The 19,021-nt window shown below is 59.7% G+C and overlaps 1 protein-coding gene across 2 annotated transcripts; it reads left to right on the top strand.

Moving 5' to 3' along the window:
* The first annotated feature begins 721 nt into the window (after positions 1-721).
* MAST3 (microtubule associated serine/threonine kinase 3) lies at positions 722-18,806 on the top strand. 2 transcript variants are annotated; one of them, XM_015886493.3, is made up of 28 exons: positions 722-832; positions 2,443-2,474; positions 8,491-8,579; positions 8,738-8,810; positions 8,958-8,978; positions 9,652-9,730; positions 10,064-10,221; positions 11,200-11,275; positions 11,585-11,794; positions 11,873-11,974; positions 12,057-12,189; positions 12,610-12,677; positions 12,774-12,859; positions 13,074-13,282; positions 13,485-13,623; positions 13,715-13,847; positions 13,929-14,094; positions 14,185-14,286; positions 14,465-14,587; positions 14,860-14,969; positions 15,079-15,233; positions 15,361-15,581; positions 15,722-15,922; positions 16,003-16,229; positions 16,321-16,443; positions 16,577-16,713; positions 16,921-17,102; positions 17,178-18,806. In XM_015886493.3, the coding sequence occupies exons 1-28, from the start codon at positions 794-796 to the stop codon at positions 18,023-18,025; spliced, it is 4,242 nt and encodes a 1,413-aa protein (XP_015741979.2). In that variant the 5' UTR covers positions 722-793; the 3' UTR covers positions 18,026-18,806. The 2 variants fall into 2 exon arrangements, with proteins under 2 accessions (XP_015741979.2, XP_015741977.2); XM_015886491.3 differs by lacking the exons at positions 722-832; positions 2,443-2,474 and adding exons at positions 3,375-3,481; positions 3,996-4,085.
* The last annotated feature ends 215 nt before the right edge of the window (positions 18,807-19,021 follow it).

The following is a 19,021-nucleotide window of genomic DNA, read 5'->3' as shown; positions in this document are numbered from 1 at the left end:
AGCGAGTTGTGCCAAACCGAGCTGTGCCAAACCGAGCTGTGCCAAACCGAGCTGTGCTAAACCGAGCTGTGCCAAACCGAGCTGTGCCAAACCGAGCTGTGCCAAACCGAGCTGTGCTAAACCGAGCTGTGCCAAACCGAGTTGTGCCAAACCGAGCTGTGCCAAACCGAGCTGTGCTAAACCGAGCTGTGCCAAACCGAGCTGTGCCAAACCGAGCTGTGCTAAACCGGGCTGTGCCAAACCGAGCTGTGACAAACCGAGCTGTGCCAAACCGAGCTGTGCCAAACCGGGCTGTGCCAAACCGAGTTGTGCCAAACCGAGCTGTGCTAAACCGAGCTGTGCCAAACCGAGCTGTGCTGCACTGGGCCGTACTGTGCCAAACTGAGCCGTGCCAAACTGAGCCGTGCCATTCCCCACACCAAACCGAGCTGTGCTGTGCCGTACTGTGCCAATGAAGCCGTGCTGTGCCGTGCTGCTCCAAACCACACTGTGCTGTTCTGTGTTGTGCCAAACTAAGCTGTGCCAAACCAGGCCAGCAGCCGCACCATGCCGTGCTGCCCTGACCCGTGCCGAGCCGAGCCGGGCAGTGCTGCGCTGTGCCGTGCGGTGCCGCACATGGGTCAGCCCGTACTGAGCCGGGCCACCAGGGGAGGAAGGGACCGTCGCGCTCCCCGCCCCGCTCCCCACCACCCCCGTTCCGTTCCGTTCCGTGCCGTGCCGTGCCGGGGCCGCTGGGCGGCGCACCGGGAGCACCGGGCGGAGCGGGAGCAGCGGGAGGCGGCGGCGCGGCGGAATGGACGAGCCCAGCATCCTGCGGCGGAGGGGGCTGCAGGTGAGCGGAGGGGTGGGGGGAGCGCGGGGCTGTGCGGTGGAAGGGGGGGGGCGCAATGTGTGTGTGTGTGTGTGTGTGTGTGTGTGTGTGTGTGTGTGCTGGATGTGGGTGCGCAAAGGGTGGGTGCTCAGTGAGTGCGTGTGCCAGCGGGTGCCGTGTGTGCGGGAGAAGGGGGTGCTGTGCTGCGGGGAGCGGGGCTGAGGGTGGGATCGGGGGGCAGCGCCGGCTGTGACAGAGGATCCCGGCTGCGGGTGCTGGGGGCGCAGGGCCGCGTGCGGGGGCTCTGCCGTGGGGTCCGTGGGAGCAGAACGGGACCCCCAACCCAGTGGTACCCGATCTTTGTCCGACCACGGCCATGAGGGTTTGCAGCCCCGCACCCCACCGAGCACCCCGAGGGGTTCCCACCCCCAGCCCCCCTCCTATCCTGCTCCTTCACTCCAGAGCCCCCTGCCCGTCTCATAGGGCAGGCGGCCGCAGCGGGGGTTCACGCTGAGCCCGAAGCTCTGTGCCGATTTTCCGGCTGACCTCACACCTCCGTCCCCATCTGCAGAACTGAGCGCAGCCCCCCGCGGGCCGTCCCGAGCTGTCGGTGCGGTTGGAGCGTGGCACAGCGCTGCCTTCATCCGAGCTGGCAGCTCCCCGGGGCGCCGCGCTGTGCTGCTGCGGTGGGGGGCAGCGGGGGGAAGGGACCCCACGGCAACTGCAGCACAACCACAGCCACGGAGCTGCTGTCGGGTGGTCCCTGGGGGGAGCAGCCCCGTGGGGGTCCTGACCAGGGGACAGCAGAGTGAGGGTGCGGGGAGGGCTCCTGCTCCATGCGGAGACCCAACACTCGGCTGTGGGGTCACAGCGCTGCGCTGGGGCACCCACACCAACCCCGCGCACCCACACTGTCACTGTGCACCAACCCCGGCAACACGCAGCCCCCCATCACCCCCCACCCCCCCCAGCACCCACGGGCCCCCACTGCCGAATCCCGGTGCATCGGGCCGTGATGTCACCTGTTGTCATGGCGATGCTGCTGCATCACTGTGTCGCTGCTCGCCCCAACGCAGGGATTTCCGTGGGGGACGAGGCGCGGGTCCCCCCGGCTGCGTGGGGTGCGGGAGTGACAGCAGCTCGCTCAGCCCCCACCCGTGGGTGCTGCCGGGTGGGGAATGAGGTTCAGCTGCTTCAGTTTGGGGCCGGTGGGCACGAATCAGGGCAGCGATGGGCATTAACGGCACGTGAAGCCGCCACGTGTGCCACCATCCCGTGCGTGTCTGCTGGCTGGGACACGGGTGGGTGCCCGGTCCACGTTGCACGGAGGGTTCGGTGCCGCACCGCTGCCCTTTGCCCCTCACAACACGTGCGAGCAATCAGCTCTGGGAATGGAAATGTATGGAAAGATAAACAGCTGCTGCTCATGGGATGGGGACAGAAAGAGGGACGGGGACGGGGCGCGGCCATCACCGTGGGGCTGTTGTGTCCCGTCCTCAAGGCCCGGCCACGCAGCCCCCAGCACAGGGGGCTGAGGAGGAGCCGTTCCCTTGTGCTGACCCCTCGGTGGGGACGGTCCCCGCGGTGTCTCTGCTGGCCCCTGACCCCGCTCGTTGCTTTTCTCGTTGCAGAAGGAGCTGAGCCTGCCGCGCCGGGGAAGAGCGTAAGTCTGCGGAGCTGCCCCGCGTGGGACGGCGCTGTCACCGCGTGGGGACGCGCTGCTGGATGCCGCCTTGGGGCGGCCAGGTCTCACCGTGCCCAAACCCAGAGTGGGATCCCCATGTTTTCTGATGCCAAAGAGTCGTGATACGTGTGTATAGGGTGTACTGGGGCGTACTGGAGTGTACTGGGGCGAGCTGCGTGCTGCCGCATTGCGTTGGTGCCGTGGTATATTGGGGTGCAGCGGTGTGTGGCAGGAGCTGATCCTGAAGCTGTTCTGAGGCTGTTCATGGGGTGATGGGGGGGTTGTACTGGTGCTGCGATGCCTCTATGCGGGTGTGGGGCACACGGGTGCTGTGCCGGGGGTGCGCTGCGGCTGTTACTGGGCCGTACCGGAGCTGTATTGGGCCGTCCTGGAGCGGTGCCGCTCTGTGCCCCGGTACAGCTCGGGATTGGGGTGGCCCCAAGCAGCCTCTGCGCCGTCCGGGCTGTGCTGGGAGCTGGAGGGGCTGCTGAGCCGGGGGGTGCAGCGCCGAACCGTGCCGAGCGGTACCGAACCGTACGGCTGTGCCGAGCGGTACCGAACCGTACGGCTGTGCCGAGCGGTACCGAACCGTGCCGGCTGTGCCGAGCGGTACCGAACCGTACGGCTGTGCCGAGCGGTACCGAACCGTACCGGGTGTGCCGAGCGGTACCGAACCGTGCTGGCTGTGCCGAGCGGTACCGAACCGTGCCGGCTGTGCCGAGCGGTACCGAACCGTACCGGGTGTGCCGAGCGGTGCCGAGCTGCACTGAGTCGTGCCGAGCTATTCCGAGCCGTACCGATCTGCAGGGGCGGGTCCGTGCCCTGCGGGCCGAGCTCCGCTCCTGGCGGTGCCGCCGCTGCCTCTCGCCTGTTGGAGCCGCCCAGCGCGGGGGCTGCCGGTGCGACGGGCAGAGCGGAGCGGAGCGGAACGGCGGCGGCATGAAGGGGCGGCGGGAGCGGCTGAAGATCCCCGCACTGACCTTGGAGTGAGTCGGGGAGGGGCTGCCAGCGGCGCCGGGCTCGGGCTGATGGCGACAGCGGCGTCCCCACATCGCCAGCATCCCCACATCGCCAGCATCCCCACATCGCCAGCATCCCCACATCGCCAGCATCCCCACATCGCCAGCATCCCCACATCGCCAGCATCCCCACATCGCCAACAGCCCCACATCGCCAACAGCCCCACACCCTGAGCGCTCCGAGCTCCCCCGCGTGCTGAGCATCCCCAGCATCCCCGTATCTGGAGCACTCCTCATCCCACCCCCCCTCCCCATACCCTGGGAGTCCGCTCATGCCGAGCATCCCCAGCTTTCCTGCCCTCCCGCACCCACAGCCCTCGCCCCTCATCTGTGCCCCCTCCAGCCCTGCCCTCAACGTTCCCCCCCAATCCTTGCTCCTTGCCCCCCATTCCCGATGATGCTCCCTGGAGGGGGTTGGGGGTTCATTGCCGCTGCTGCGCCGTGCCCTCGGAGCGGTGCCGCTCACACCGTTGCCTTGCAGCCTGTCCCCGAGCATCCAGAGCCCGACGCTGTTGAGCCCCTGCAGCCCCTGCAGCCCCTGCAGCCCGCTGCTATCTCTGCACCCCTGGAGGTAAGACCCCAAACCCTGCCTGCTCGGGGCAGAGAGGTGGGACTCCCACCCGAATGGGGACAGGAGCTTCTTGTGGGTACAACACTGGGAGAGGTGGATGGGGATCCATCCCCAGTTTGCATGCCCCAAAAGCAGATTGTGAGTGGTGATCTCCAGCGGGTGGCTCCATCTGGGGGAACCTCGTGTGAACACCATCACAGCAGCTGGAGCTCAGGGGAAAATCTCCCCTAAATGAGACCTCCATGATGCTCCCTGGTGTGGGGTCAGAGTAAGAGTGAGGCCCTTCTACATAGGAAACCTGCTGTGGGATGGGCTGCTTGTCCTTAGGTGATCTTTGGTGGCTGTCCCATAGCTGCTGTGACTGGCACAGGGCAGAGTGGCACCGTGCCATTGGAGGGGGGAAGCTGTTGGGGCCACACTATGTTTTGCAGTGGGGACAGTGTGGGGATGAGGACATTGAGTTGGTGGCACCCCATTAGTGTGAGTTTTTGGGGTGATTTTCAGCCCAGTTTGGTGATGCTGCCCCACATGGGGTTTGTGCTGGTGGTGCATCCACACCTGACCGGCTCACAGCCAGAAAATGAGGCCAGGCACCGGGATCTGTGTCACTGTGTCTTAACGTGGGGTGTCCCCGGTGCAGCCCAGGAGGGAGCGTGTGGGGCTGTGTGGGTGGAACCCCTGCCCTGAGCAGCCCCATTGTGTGTGTGTGTGGGAGGGGGCACAGCGGGGAGCCCCCCAGGGCTGCCCACACTGCAGCAACACGTGAGTTTTGGAGCCAGCAGCACTGGCTTTGGGGAACGTGTGGTCCCAGATTGCATGAGCAGTGGTGGCTGCATCCCCATTTTGGGGTGATTCCCATCTCCATGTTAACTTGGACCCTTTGTTGGGGTGGTGCTCTATAACCCTGACCCCATTTATGGTGATGCCCCCTTCCTCTGGTGACCCAAAGCTTTATTTTGGGGCTCTCTATGTCAACCCAACCTGCCTCCGTATCAACCCTGAGCCTATTTTGGGGTGCTATCCATCTCCCTGCTAACCCAGCCCCCATTTTGGGGTGATACTCCGTCTATTTGAGTAACCCCGACCCCATTTATGGGTACAGCCCATCCCTATGTTGACCCAAAGCCTCACTTTCGGGGTGCTGCTCTGCCTCTACATCAACCCAACCCTATTATGGGGTGCTGCTCCATCTCCACGACAACCCTGACCCCATTTAGTGGTGATGGTGGGGGGTACCGCCTCGTTTCTATAGCGACCCCACTCCCCCCCCCCCCCGTCCTCTTCGAACCGCCGCCCGTTTCTACGGCAACCCCGGTGCGGCGGGGCGGGCAGGGCCGTGCTCGGCTCGGGAGGCGGCCCCGGTGCGCGCTCCCGGTTCCGCGATGTCGGATCCGAGCTGCTGGGGGGCGGCGAGCGGCGGCTGCCGGGGCCAGAGAGCGGCCGGGGTTTTACTGCAGCGCTCCAAGAGGTACCGGGGGGATTTGGGGGGGGGAAGGGGGGTCCGGGAGTGCGGCTTGGGAGGGGCTGCGCCGCGGGTTGCGCTGGGGGTGGGTTGTTTGGGAAGGGCTGCAGCGGGGCTGCGAGGCTGCGTGGGGGTGGTTGCAACGGGGGGGGGATGGTTTGGGGGAGGGGTTGCAGCGGGGGGTGAGTGGTTTGAGGGGGGGGGAGGGGGATTCACAAGTGGTTGCGTTGGGAGGGGCGTCGGTTGTGGGGTTTGAGCTTTGGGATGCACGGTTGGGCTGGGTTGCACCAGGGGTTGCATTGGGGAGTGCATGGTTTGGAGGGAGGGGCTTGCAGGAGGGTGCGCATCGTGTTGGCATTGCACTGCCGGTGCATTGTTTGGGGGTCTCTGTGTTGGGGATGTACCTTGGGGATGAATGAAGGGGGAGTTGCAGTGAGTTCCACAGCCCCGAAGTGTTTGTTTGGTTTCAGGGGTGTTGGGCCAAGGTTTGGAGCCCAGTGTGACCCATTAGGAGGGGTGGGCTGTGCATGCAGGGGGAGCTCTGTGTGCAGTGGTGTGTGCAGCAATGGGGGGCATTGCTTCAGAGCTGGGTGAGGGTCCCTGGGACCCTGCACATGCAAAGGAGCAGCTGCAGAGCTGTGAGTACTGCGGGTACCACGGTGCCACGGGCAGGCAGTGGGGCATCATCACCCCACCATGGTCAGGTCCTGGTGCCAAGGCTGTTGTTCCAGCTGTGAAACCCATAGATCAACACAGCAGTGGTGTTTAGAATGGTGTGGGGCTGAGGGGAGGGGTTCCCATGGTGGCTGTCCCATAGCACAGCAGTGGGATGCAGCGTAGTGCTGGGGTTGCTTAGTGAATGGAGCCAGGTGTAGTAGGGCTGTGTGTGCCATGCAGCCCCGTGGCACTGAGGGTTTGCTCTTCATTCATTGGGATTCCTAGAGTCTACACTGTGTTCCAGCAGGCAGGACTGGATGTACAGGGTGTGATTTGGTGAGGGTGAGAGCGGGCATGGTGAGCATCGGATCCACATTTACTAATGGGAAACAGCAGCACAGGGACACAGGGATCCATGTTGTGGTGTGAAGCCCCAATAATAAAGGCAGGCCCCAATCAGGAGGATTTGGGGCTGCGTTGCCGTGTTATTCTGTGTCCCCACACAGCTCCATGTTGGAACGCAGCCCCGCTCGGTGCACCCACACGTGTCACGAAGATGAAATCACTCTGGGCAGTGGTGCAGAAGCATTGAGTTGCAGCTGCCTGCTTCGGTGCTAAAGGCAATTTGTCTCACTGGAAATGAATCTTTCCAGCCAGAAGGCACAGCAGCGCGTGGTGCATCCCCAGGGCAGGCAGAGCACGAGGGCTGCGTGTCTTTCTGTGTGCTCTGGGCCTTCTGATGTCCTGCCGTCCCGCAAGGGTCTGCCCGTGGACCCTCTGATCCCTCCCCAAATGTGCTGTCCCACAGGAGGGGAGCAGCCCCCATAGCTTTCCCCATCCCCACAGATATCACAGTGTCACCTCACAGTACTGGGGGTCGGGATGTCACTGCGGTGCCACTGCTGCTGTCACCCCACCCCACCCACATCCTTTGGCACAGTCTGGGATGGCTGTGGGGATGCTCTGCTCAGTGTCCCCACACACAGTGGCTCTGGATGATGCTGACTGCGATTTTCCACTCCATTTTTGGTAAAAATGCATCAAGCTCACAATTAGAGCTGGAGGAACTGCCTGCAGCATGGGCTGGAGCACAAGCCTGGCTCCTGCCAGTGAGAACTCCTCTGCTTTTGTGCCCGGGAGGCTGGGAAGCAGCTGGGGTCGGTGCACAGACAGCAGTGGTGCAAGATGGTTGTTGCAGCACGAGGGTGGAGCGTGCGGAAACAGGAAACAGCAGCCTCTGCCTGTGTCACGGTTACGGGAACTTGCTTAGCTGAAGGTTTGTTTTCACTCCCAAAATGAAACCTCCGAGCGCAGCGTTCAGGGCTGCCCGTGCTGGCAGCTGCTGGCCCTGGGTAAGAAGATTAAGAAGCAAAAACAAACAGAGCGGCAGGCGGAGCTGCTGCGGTGCTCCCAGTGTTGGCTGAGGCCTCAAGTGAAAGAGCTGCTGCACTGAGGGGAGGGTGCAAAAAAGCACTTCTGAATGCAGTGTTAAGTCAACCCTTTCCTGCCAGAACCCCCCCTCGCTGCCTGTGCTGCTCCAGCAGTGTTGCCATCACCTGTAGAACTGCCTGATGCCATTCGCTCGTGCCTGTAGGACCCCTCGGTGCGGGGTTTGTCCTGTGCTTGGTGTTGGTCCCCATCCTTTTAGGGCAGCAGCCGTGGGGTTCCCAGCCCAGCGATGCAGCTCAGCACCACCCGTGCAGGATTCACAGCTGGAGGAAGCGCTCGCACGAACCGCAGTGTGACCTACTTGCCTCACACGCGGCTCTCGGCTGCGCTGACATTTTCATGGGGATCCATCCTTGGTCTGGCATTAAGAAACCCACGCATCTGTCTCATGCGTACACAAGCTGTCCTCAGATTCTGCTCTGCACGGGGATATTCCCACTCAACAAAGTGAACTGGGGGCATTTTCCACCCCATGCAGCTGGGCTGGCGTGGCCCGGAGCAGCTTGGCATTTCCATCGCTTCCTCCTTTTAGATCCCTTTTTCTATTCTTGCCCAACAGCCCGCATGCATCTTTCCTTCCCGCGGGCCAAAACCAGAAGTGGGACCTCAGTGAGACGATTTGGCTCTGAAAATAAGCCCAGCAGCCCCCCCGCTCTGTGCTGTGCTGGGGATGTGATCTTCCCGGGGGCAGGAGATCTGTAATCGATGCAGTGACAGCAGCCATGTCCCCTTGCTGCCAGCTGGGCGAGCTGCAACAGGGCTGCCCACGTCCGAGCCCCCAGCACTGCCCATCTTCCACTTCCCCAAATAAATCCCTTTTTCTTTTCCCTTCTCCAGCTGCCGAAGCAGCAACAGGAAGAGCCTGGTGGTGGGGACCCCATCTCCAACCCTCTCACGCCCTCTCTCCCCGCTCTCAGTGCCCACAGGTGAGGGGAACACCGAGGCCTGGCCGAGCATCGCCCAGGGTCACCCCAGTGAGGGACCTTTGGCACTGCTTGGGCACATGGTGGCTTCTCCCAGAGGGCTGAGGGGTGGCTGAGGGAAGGCCAGGTGCATGCTGAACTCAGTTCTCTTTTCCCCACAGCTGGGAGCAGCCCCTTGGACAGCCCTCGAAACTTCTCCGCCAGCACCTCCGTCAACTTCCCCTTTGCCCGCAGGTGAGCCCAGCAGTCCCACTGATCATCTCAACCCGTGCACTGGGGCTGTTCTATTGGCCTTCATGATTATTGTTTTTTTTCCCCCTGATTTCTGCTCTGGTTCTGATTTCCCTGCTGCTGTGACCGGTGCGTCCCGCTGCCTTCCAGCCATGCTCCTCGGACTGACAGGCAAGTGATGGGGGACAGAAGGGCTGAGCCAAGGGGAGCTGCAAGTGGTGTCATTCACCCATAGATTGGCTCATGGAAAAAAGCTGCAGGCTGAGTTTTAATTTTCACGCTCGAACCGGAGCAAAAAGCCAAAGGGCTTTGGAAGTGTTCCATAGTGCAGCAGGCAGCACAGCGCCTGCCCTTGTCTGTGCTCTGTGCCCTGCGTCCTGCACGCATGGGAAGCAGTGCTGTGACCTGCTCTGTTGGAAACTCATCCAAGAGGAAGCATTCGCCTACGTGCGAGTGTTGGCCTTCCTGTTTATAGCCAGGCTCTGATCCCCGTGTGCTTTCTGCATGGTGCTGAGAAATCTTAAATGTCTCTCGGTCTCCAAAGCTGGAGTTGTGCTCCCATTAAAAACATGATTCTTCTTTTTTCTTATTATTGGCAAATAAAGCCTGTCATGCAGCATGGGGCCGAGCAGGGGCTGCAGCTGCTGGCACTTTGGATTCCCTGCTCCTGCAGTGCCTTTGCCACGGGGAAACCAACTTTCAGTCCATTCTGGCAAGAGGCTCCAGGGCTCTCCCGATCAGCCAAACAGAAATCCTTTCTCCCATCCTTATCGTTCTGATGTCATTTCTGAAACTGCATTCACCTGCTTTTTCCACTGTGCCATAGATGTGTTTGTGCTTGCAGGGCTGATGGCAGAAGGTGGTCACTGGCTTCGCTCCCCTCATCTGGCTATGGGACCAACACCCCCAGCTCCACTGTCTCGGTAAGGTGCATTCCCCCCTGCATGTCCAAGCTTTGCTGCATCTCATTACAGCACACATGGAGCACATCTTGGCCACGCACAGTAGGGTGAGAGCTGCCCTGGGTGTGATGGGCAGCCAGGACTGGGGTCAGCATTAAGGCTGGGTTGGGGGCCCACAGCTGCACATGCTGTGTGCAGTAAGTGCATGCAGAGTGATGCTGTGCACTGTCCATCAGTGTTTCCAGTCTACTAGAAACCTCGAGGCAGATTTTCCTGGTGGGTTTGCTGCTTCCCACCCCGCTGCCCGCGAGGTTCTGACCCATCCTGACCGCCCACATCTGTCCTTCCTTCCAGTCATCTTCGTCCTCCCAGGAGCGGCTGCACCAGCTGCCATACCAGCCCACCCCCGATGAGCTTCATTTCCTCTCCAAACACTTCCGCAGCACCGAGAGTGTCACGGATGAGGAAGGGAGGCACTCGCCCTGTCTGCGCCCACGATCCCGGAGCCTGAGGTACAGAGACCACCTACACGATCCAGGTCCTGCTTGCCACCTTCTCATAAGCTGTTCTGTGACATCAAGGTCCTTTCTGGCCATACCCATGGTGCTGACCCCAATGCAGTTATTTTTCCCTGGCAGGGATAGTGGTAAAACTCCATGCTTTTGCACACCAGGCTCTGCTTTTCGGCAGTGCATGGCTGTTGGGATGTGTCAGAGGATGCCTAAGGGTGAGATTCCATGTGCTGAGGTTGGAGAAAGTGGGATTTGTTCCAAAATAGCCCTTTTCTGCCATTGAGCATTTAGCAACCTGTCCATGCAGGAAGCCTTTTAATGAACATTCCCATGTTTGCTGCGGGGCAGCTGGGGTTTGGTTGGGCTCTCCCTGCTGTGGGCTGCCAAAAGGGCAGTCCCAGCACCAGATTATGGGCGCCAGGATGGCTGCGGATGCTCTCCCATCACGGTTGGCTGCGGCCCAGGCAGCCCTCCAGTGGCTGTGTTGTTGCTGTCTGTGTCCCAGACATCACGGCAGGGGCTGAAGCAGAAATCGTGGCATGAGAGGAAGTGGCGGATGAGCTCACTGGTGGAAGCCAAGTGACTAATGCAGCACTGGTGGCCTGGACTCAAAACACTGGAGGCTTTTCCAGGGACTTGGGTTTGAAGAGCTGGGTCTGTGGGAGCCCAGCACTCCCCAGCCCTGTAAAGAACAGCTGGCAGCCTCTGCACAGGGTGGAAACAGCAAAGCTAGGGAAGGAGAGAGCTGCCCATGTTGGTGGGTGTGCGGTGGGGGGACCCCAAGACAGTCCAGCCATGCAGGCAGTTCCAATGCTGCTAGAAGTCCTGGCCCAAGGCTGACAGCTCTGCTTGCACAGGCTCTAACAGCTCGTGACATGGGAACAAGAAGCTCCTCCAGGGGCAGGGAGCTATTTGCATGCTTGTAAATGCTTTGGATTCATAACTCACCAGGCCTTTCCTCCCTTTTCCTCCCCACAGCCCTGGGCGGACGAGTGGAACATTTGATAATGAGGTCGTGATGATGAACCATGTCTACAAGGAGCGGTTCCCCAAGGTAATTGCCATGCAGGGGGTGGCAGCCCCCCCACAGCATCCAGGCAGCTTCTGCAGAAAAATCACTTTTCTGTGCTGGAACATAGGATGCATGAATAGATACGGGGGTGCTGGGGGTCATTGGAGACACAGGAGAAAACTGTGTGGTTCTGCCTCATCACACATGCCACATGTTCTTTGGAGTCCTTGTTGGAGCATGAGCAGGTGGTGAGAATGGGGTCTGGGTGAGGCACATGTGGGGTTCGGGGCTGTGGGAGGAAGGGGGCATGGGGACATGAGCCCCAACGTCACTATCCCTCCTGCCTTGCAGGCTACAGCCCAGATGGAGGAGCGTCTGCAGGACACGATCAGGAACTTCTCTTCCAGCAGCACTCTGCCTCTGGCTGACGGGGTGCTGGGCTTCATCCACCACCAGATCATTGAGCTGGCTCGTGACTGCTTGGCCAAGTCCCAGGGGGCCCTCATCACTTCTCGCTACTTCATGGAGCTGCAGGAGAAGCTTGAAAAGATGCTGAGAGATGTGAGTGGGGGCAGTTCTCTGCTCAGTGCTGTCTCCTGAGGCCGTTGGTGACTCCTGGCTTCTGTCCCGTTCCGGCAGGCTCAGGAGCGTTCAGAGAGTGAGGAAGTGAAGTTCATTGACCAGCTGGTGAGGAAGCTGCTGATAATCATCTCCCGTCCTGCTCGCCTTCTGGAGTGCCTGGTAAGACACAACAGCAGTCCTGCAGTGCTCGGAGGGAAGCTTTGGCTTTGCTCCCTGACCATGCTTGGTTTTCCCCACCTAGGAGTTTGACCCTGAGGAGTTCTATCACCTCCTGGAAGCTGCTGAAGGCCACGCCAAAGTTGGTCAGGGCATAAAGACTGACATTCCCCGCTACATCATCAGCCAGCTGGGGCTCGTCAAGGACCCACTGGAGGGTAGGAGGCTGCGGGCAGGGTCTACGGGGCTGTGGGCTCTGGGGGCTGCAGCAGCAGGATGAGAGCCAAGCCTGAAGCCAGCCCAGCATCCCTCGTTACTGCTCCTGGCATGTTCAGCAAAGCAGATTAATCGGAAGAACACTTAATCCATCGGAAGCTAAGGCTTTGGGGAAAATCATAATCCCCGAGGAACACTATGGGGAATGACTATGGGAAAAAGGGAATTATGTAAATGTTTGGCCTCATGCTTAACCTCCTAATGCCGTGACCTGAATTTCTGCCTACGATAGCTTGCACCAAGCATTCAGCTGAACCCCCACGGGATCCCTGATGTGGGAGGGCGGGTGGTGGCCAGGGGGTTCTTTTGGCACAAAGGGATGTGGGTGGGACGAATGTGAATACAGACCCTGTCCTCTGCAGAGATGGTCCAGCTGGACCACTTTGACAGCGGGAACACCATCACCCCCGAGAACGACGATGCCTGTGAGGTGAGCACAGCCCCACCTTTGGCCCCATAAAACCCCGTGGGGTTCCAGCCTGCTGGCGGCACACACAGACATGTTCAAACCCTTCTGTCTCCTCAGAGCCAGCCAACAGTCAGCGTTCCTCGGAGGAAGCCCTGCGAGGGCGACTTTGAGACCATCAAGCTGATCAGCAATGGAGCCTACGGGTGAGCTGGCCCCATGTACCCCTCCTGCTCCACAGCAAGCAGGCCGCATGGCAGCATGCTCCTATTTCTAGCTTGTCACCTCCTGCAAACATCTCCAAAGCCCATAAGTGTGGCATCTCCACCTTTCTGACCCTATCTGCTGCCTGTCCAAGCCCTGCAGTGCTGTGGGGGTTGAAGCACACGTCCTTAGGTCCGGATGCTCACTCTCTCCTAGGGCTGTGTACCTGGTGAGGCACAGGGAGACACGGCAGCGCTTTGCCTTGAAGAAGATCAACAAGCAGAACCTCATCCTGCGGAACCAGATCCAGCAGGTGTTTGTGGAGAGGGACATCCTCACTTTTGCAGAGAACCCCTTTGTGGTCAGCATGTTCTGCTCCTTCGAGACGAAGCGACACCTCTGTATGGTGATGGAGTACGTGGAAGGTGAGAAGGGGGCTTGGGGACATCAATGGCACTGGTGGGGGGTGAGAGGAGGGATGCTGAAGAGCACTGAGGGTGCCATCCTGATGTCTGGGGAATGGGTGGAAGCACTTCTGTTGTTCTGAGTCCCACCTCGATGGAGGTGGTGCCCATCCTCCTCCAGGGGAATGTTTCTGCCCTGAACTCAGCAGCAGTGTTTCCACAGGTGGGGATTGTGCCACACTGCTGAAGAATATGGGCCCGCTGCCTGTGGACATGGCAAAGATGTACTTTGCTGAGACTGTGCTGGCACTGGAATACCTCCACAACTACGGCATTGTGCACCGCGACCTCAAACCTGACAAGTGAGGGCATTGGGGCCCACCAAGGGGATGGGCTGGGCTGGGAATGGGCCTGGTCCTGTCCAGAGGCAGTGAGGTGGTGCCTTCCTTACAGCCTGCTCATCACCTCCATGGGCCACATAAAGCTGACGGACTTCGGGCTGTCCAAGATTGGCCTGATGAATATGACCACCAACCTCTATGAAGGGCACATGGAGAAGGACACCAGGGAGTTCATGGACAAGCAGGTAGGAGGGTGGTCACCAGAACCAGCTTGGGGCCCATCACACAGGTTGTTGCAGAGGTTCCAATATCTGGTTTGAATGCAGGTGTGCGGCACGCCAGAGTACATCGCACCCGAAGTCATCCTCATCCAGGGCTATGGGAAGCCTGTCGATTGGTGGGCCATGGGCATCATCCTGTATGAGTTCCTTGTGGGCTGTGTCCCCTTCTTTGGGGACACCCCCGAGGAGCTCTTCGGGCAGGTGATCAGCGGTGAGTGCTGTTTGCTTTGCTCATCCCCCTCAGCCTTATCATGGCTCCCAGCATATAGAGGGCTCTGTGTTACCTTCCCTTCTGTTGCAGATGAAATAATGTGGCCAGAGGGCGATGAGGCTCTTCCTGCTGATGCTCAGGACCTGATCACACGGCTGCTGAGGCAGTGCCCACTCGAGCGCCTGGGCACCGGTACGTGTGCCAGGGGGCAGCAGGTGGGGCTCAAAATGGGTCCAGGCTGTGCAGTGCTCAAGGCTTCTCCAAACCATTCTATGGTTCTCTGATTTGCTTGCATGTGATTGAAGCTGAAGGGTGTCCTGCTGTACTAAGGACACTTGGACCCCCTAATGTGGGTTTCCCTGCCTGCCAGGGGGTGCGCACGAGGTGAAGCACCACGCCTTCTTCCACCACCTGGACTGGAACGGGCTCCTGCGGCAGAAAGCAGAGTTCATCCCACAACTGGAGTCAGAGGACGACACCAGCTACTTCGACAGTGAGGCCGCCTCCATCCCCTTGCCCCTATCATCCTTTGTCCCCACTGCAGGAAGGATGCTGCAGCAGGAGATGAAAATCTCCTGGGTGAAATTGGTCATTTTATGCCCTGAGCTAAGTCACAAAAACAGATGTAATTCCATTTCCAGACTGCTCAGCTTTAACAAAAGTATTGCTTTTTCACCCCAAAACATTTGTGGGTTTGGGACTGGGCTGTCAGCCATGACACACCTCCACATCCTGTCTCCTCACCTCTGGGGCCTTTGCTTTCAGCTCGATCCGAGAGGTACCGGCACTTGGATTCGGAGGATGAAGAGACCAATGATGAGGAATCATCTGTGGAGATTGGCCAGTTCTCCTCCTGCTCCCATCGCTTCAGCAAGGTGCTCAGATCTGTCGCTTAAGACCCCATTGGGGTGGTGACAAGGTGCCCACCCTGTGAGCCGCAGCCCCCTGCTCCCGCTCCATTCCAACCACTTACCTGCTCCTCAGGTGTACAGCAGCTCCGAGTTCCTGGCCACGCATTCCAACCTCAGCCTCTCATCCTCTGACCGGAGCCACAGCGAGGACAAGGAGGACAGGGCGGAGCGTTGGGACCGCCACTCGGGTGACGAGGACAAGAACCGGCCATCAGGTGCAGAGCCCCGGTGAGTGGTGAGACAGGGACTAATGTGAGCTGCTGTCAGTGAGATGTGTTCAGGGGTGAAGGAGGGATCCAGTACCGCCTCCTTGCCCATGTGTGGGTGCCCTGAGCCCTCTGACTCCCTCCTGCAGGCTGCGGTCCTGGACGTCCTGCAGCTCCACACCGTATACTGCCCAGCACGAGCGCAGCCGCAGCCCCGCTGCCCTGACCAGCACGTACAGCCTGGACACCATGCCCAAGTTTGCCTTCTCATCAGAAGATGAAAGCCCTTGCGTGGCCCCAGCCAAGCCAGAGCGACCCAAATTTGTGCTGGGAGAACCTGACTCTGGGGTGAAGACCTCATCACTATCTGGTGCGTGGGTTTTGGGGATAGCCAGGTTTCCTAACAGTGTGAGGTGTTTTCTCCATGCCATCCTGCACCCTGTAGAAGGTCCAAAGGGCCACCACCATCCTTGGCCATTTCAGCTCCCCATTCCTCCTCCCTTTGTGCAGCTGATCTTGTCAGCCTGAACCGCATCCGCCTGCGGAGCAACAGCACTGGCACCAAGAACTCAGCTCCACGGGGCTTGGAGCCGGGCAGCAGCCGCCGACTGAGCAGCCAGAGGGATGGCATGGAGAAACCAAGAGCTTCAGCAGGCAGCCGAGTGCCCAAATCTGCCTCTGTCTCAGCCTTGTCCCTCATCATCACATCAGGTTTGTGGAAGCCATCTGTGGCCACTGTGGCTGCCGGGTGGCTTCCCTGGAACAAGCCATCTCCTTCTTTCTCCTTGCAGATGACTTCAGCAGCGGGGCGCTCATGAGCCCCATCTCCCCTCACTCACTTTCATCCAACCCCTCTTCCCGTGACTCGTCCCCGAGCCGGGATTCCTCCCTGGCCATCACCAGCCTGAGGCCTCCCATCATCATCCACAGCTCAGGCAAGAAGTATGGCTTCACGCTGCGTGCCATCCGCGTGTACATGGGGGACAGCGATGTCTACGCTGTGCACCACATGGTCTGGGTAAGTGATCCAGGGACTGGTGACACTAATGGGACACAAGGGTGGGAGGTATGGGTTGTGTCCAAGCAAAACCCTGGCCTTTCCCTTCCAGAGTGTAGAAGAAGGGAGTCCTGCCCAGGAAGCAGGGCTGAGAGCAGGTGATCTCATCACACACGTGAATGGGGAGTCAGTGCTGGGGCTGGTGCACCGGGATGTCGTGGAGCTGCTGCTGAAGGTAGGTGCACACCCTGCTGCGATGCACTTGGGAACTGAATGCATCTGTTGAAACTGGTGCATCAAGCACAAGAAGCAAGTTAAACACTGGTGCGTGAGTGCAGCATGCTCAGGGAGGCCTTTTCTGTCCTCAGAGTGGCAATAAGGTCGCCCTGCGGACCACAGCCCTGGAGAACACCTCCATTAAAATTGGCCCTGCCAGGAAAAACAGCTCCAAGACAAGGATGGCCCGAAGGAGCAAGAAGAGCAGGAAAAGGGACAGCCAGGACAGGTGGGCAGAATCAGAGGGGGATAAAATGGCACATGTGTCCGGGACAGCCTGGAGCTGGAATGCAAACAAGAAGGGTTTGGTTCTGCAGTACCACAGGGTCTGGTCACACCTAACGTGGGTCTGCTGGCACCGGTGGCTCCAAGCGGTGTCCCCGCCTTTTGCTGCAGTTTGTAATAAATCTTCCCATGCATTTTCTTCCCTCCCAAGGAGGAAATCCCTTTTCAAGAAGATCTCCAAGCAGTCAACAGTCCTGCACACCAGCCGCAGCTTCTCCTCCGGCCTCCACCACTCGCTGTCTTCTAGTGAGAGTCTCCCAGAGTCCCCTACACACAGCCTGTCCCCGGGTCCCACGACGCCTTGCCGCAGCCCCGCTCCGGACCTGCCCCCAGGTACTGGGGTCACCACGCATGGGCTCAGGGCCGGTGACATCCCCGGTAGTGACTCCTCTCTCTTTTCCATGGCAGATGCGGTGTCCCCGCAGAGCACCTCTCCCTCCTCCAGCACCCCCACGTCTCCAGCTGGCCACGTGCGGCCCAGCACCCTGCATGGGCTGGCCCCCAAGCTGGGCGGTCAGCGCTACAAGGTGGGACGCCGCAAGTCCACCAGCAGCATCCCACCCTCACCTCTGGCCTGCACACCTACCTGTGCCCCGCGGCCCACGTCCCCGCAGAGGTCCCCTTCCCCGCTGCTGCCCGGGCACCCCAAAACCACCCATCCCTTCCAAGGCAAGACGCTGTCACCCCCAACAATCGTGCGGCAGGGGCCACGGCCGCGCAGTGCCGAGTGCCCCCGCTCACCCCTCCTCAAGCGCGTGCAGTCAGCAGAGAAGATGGCAACCTACCTGGCGGAGAAGAAGAGCGTGGGCAGCCGCAAGCTGGGGCCGGAGATGCCTGCAAGGGACGGGGCTGGGGAGATGTTTGGGGAGGGCGAAGTGCTCAGCTCAGTGCACTGCGGGGAGCACGGCCATACGGCAGCATGGAGGCAGGGAGAGCAGGAGATGGTGGTGATGCGGCGCCTGAACCTCTCTGAGCGCCGCGACTCCTTCAAGAAGCAGGAGGCCGTACAAGAAGTCAGCTTCGATGAGCCGGGTGGTGAGGACGGTGCCAAGAGTGACACAGGGCAGGGAGAAGGCTGCATGGAGCCCAGGGTCAGCCGGGTGCCACAGATAGCAGTGCAGGGCTCGGAGGGTGATGAGCAGGAGCCAGTGGGCTGGCAGTGCCAGGGCTCCTACCCACTGCACCTGTTGGGCACTGATGGCACTGCTGGCATCACTGTGCCATGGCGGGATGGCCACCGGCAGCACCGGACCTGAGGGGAGTTCCCTAAAAGCCAGCTTGGGTGCGCTGCTCCGTTGGATTTAATGCACTGAGACCTGGAGGTGTGACTTCTGACTTCTGTGCTCCTGGAGAGATGCTCATGTTTTTGCAGCGGTGTTCCCCTGGTGAGGCCCACACTGAAAAGGAAGGACTCGATGCAAATACTCTGAACTACTCCAAACTAATTTATTACTTTTATAAGCTAAAAGGCATTGCAGGGTCCGAGCCATCCCAACCTTTTCTGTGCATTCCCAAACCCCCATCCCAATGGCACGATGTTTTCTAACCTGAAGAACCACCAGCTTTTTCCCCACATTTGCTCACTTTCAGCTGGAAAAGCACCCAAAAGGTGGTTATAAGGCGGTTTTCTGAATAGCATTGAAGCTGAGGGTTCCCCTCTGTAGACAGGGAGGGAGTTGGACTACATGATCTTTGTGGTCTTTTCCAACCTTTATGATTCTATGATTTGCATTCAGGATCGTCTCCACCTCCATAAATCCCCCTTACCGCCCCGGTGCCTCCCTACTCTACAGAGGAATATGCTCCAAACCCCAGCAACCCGGTGGGAAGCATGGCAGGAGCCGTACGCTGTTTTATTAACATGGAGAGGTTTCAATTTTCTTATGATTCCTTCTGAGAAAGACCCAAATCATTGAGCCCACTCCATTGGCTTTCCCAAGTGGGATGGAGCAGGGGAGGAAAAGCTCATCCGGCTTCACCAGGCTGGGGGCTCGGCAATTTAATACAAAATAATGGCGTTTGTAGATTTACTTTTCATTCTGCTGTGATGTATCTTTGGGCATGCAGAGGTGCATTTTGTGAAAACCATTTTTTTTTTTCCAAAAAAAAAAAAGAAAAAGAAAAGAAACAACAAAAAAAACCCAACATGCCAATTCTTCCATTAACCACCAAACCCTACTCCGCTCTGTGCTGCTTCTATGGCCACATCCTCACTTCTCCCCCCTTCCCCTATTCCCTCTGGCAGATCAGGA

This window comes from Coturnix japonica, chromosome 16, assembly GCF_054131305.1.
Source record: "Coturnix japonica strain WE chromosome 16, WE-NBRP24, whole genome shotgun sequence".
Classification (NCBI taxonomy): Eukaryota; Metazoa; Chordata; class Aves; order Galliformes; family Phasianidae; genus Coturnix; species Coturnix japonica.
Note: the sequence above shows the minus strand (reverse complement) of the source record. Positions and strands in the feature narration are given on the sequence as shown.

What these genes read in the sequence shown, in the direction of transcription:
- MAST3 (XM_015886491.3), top strand. Translation starts at nt 3,435, where the DNA reads ATGAAGGGGCGGCGGGAGCGGCTGAAGATCCCCGCACTGACCTTGGA. An exon ending in TCGTGGAGCTGCTGCTGAAG is followed by an intron (nt 16,444 to 16,576) that starts GTAGGTGCACAC and finishes TTCTGTCCTCAG; the next exon opens with AGTGGCAATAAGGTCGCCCT. An exon ending in AAAAGGGACAGCCAGGACAG is followed by an intron (nt 16,714 to 16,920) that starts GTGGGCAGAATC and finishes TTCCCTCCCAAG; the next exon opens with GAGGAAATCCCTTTTCAAGA.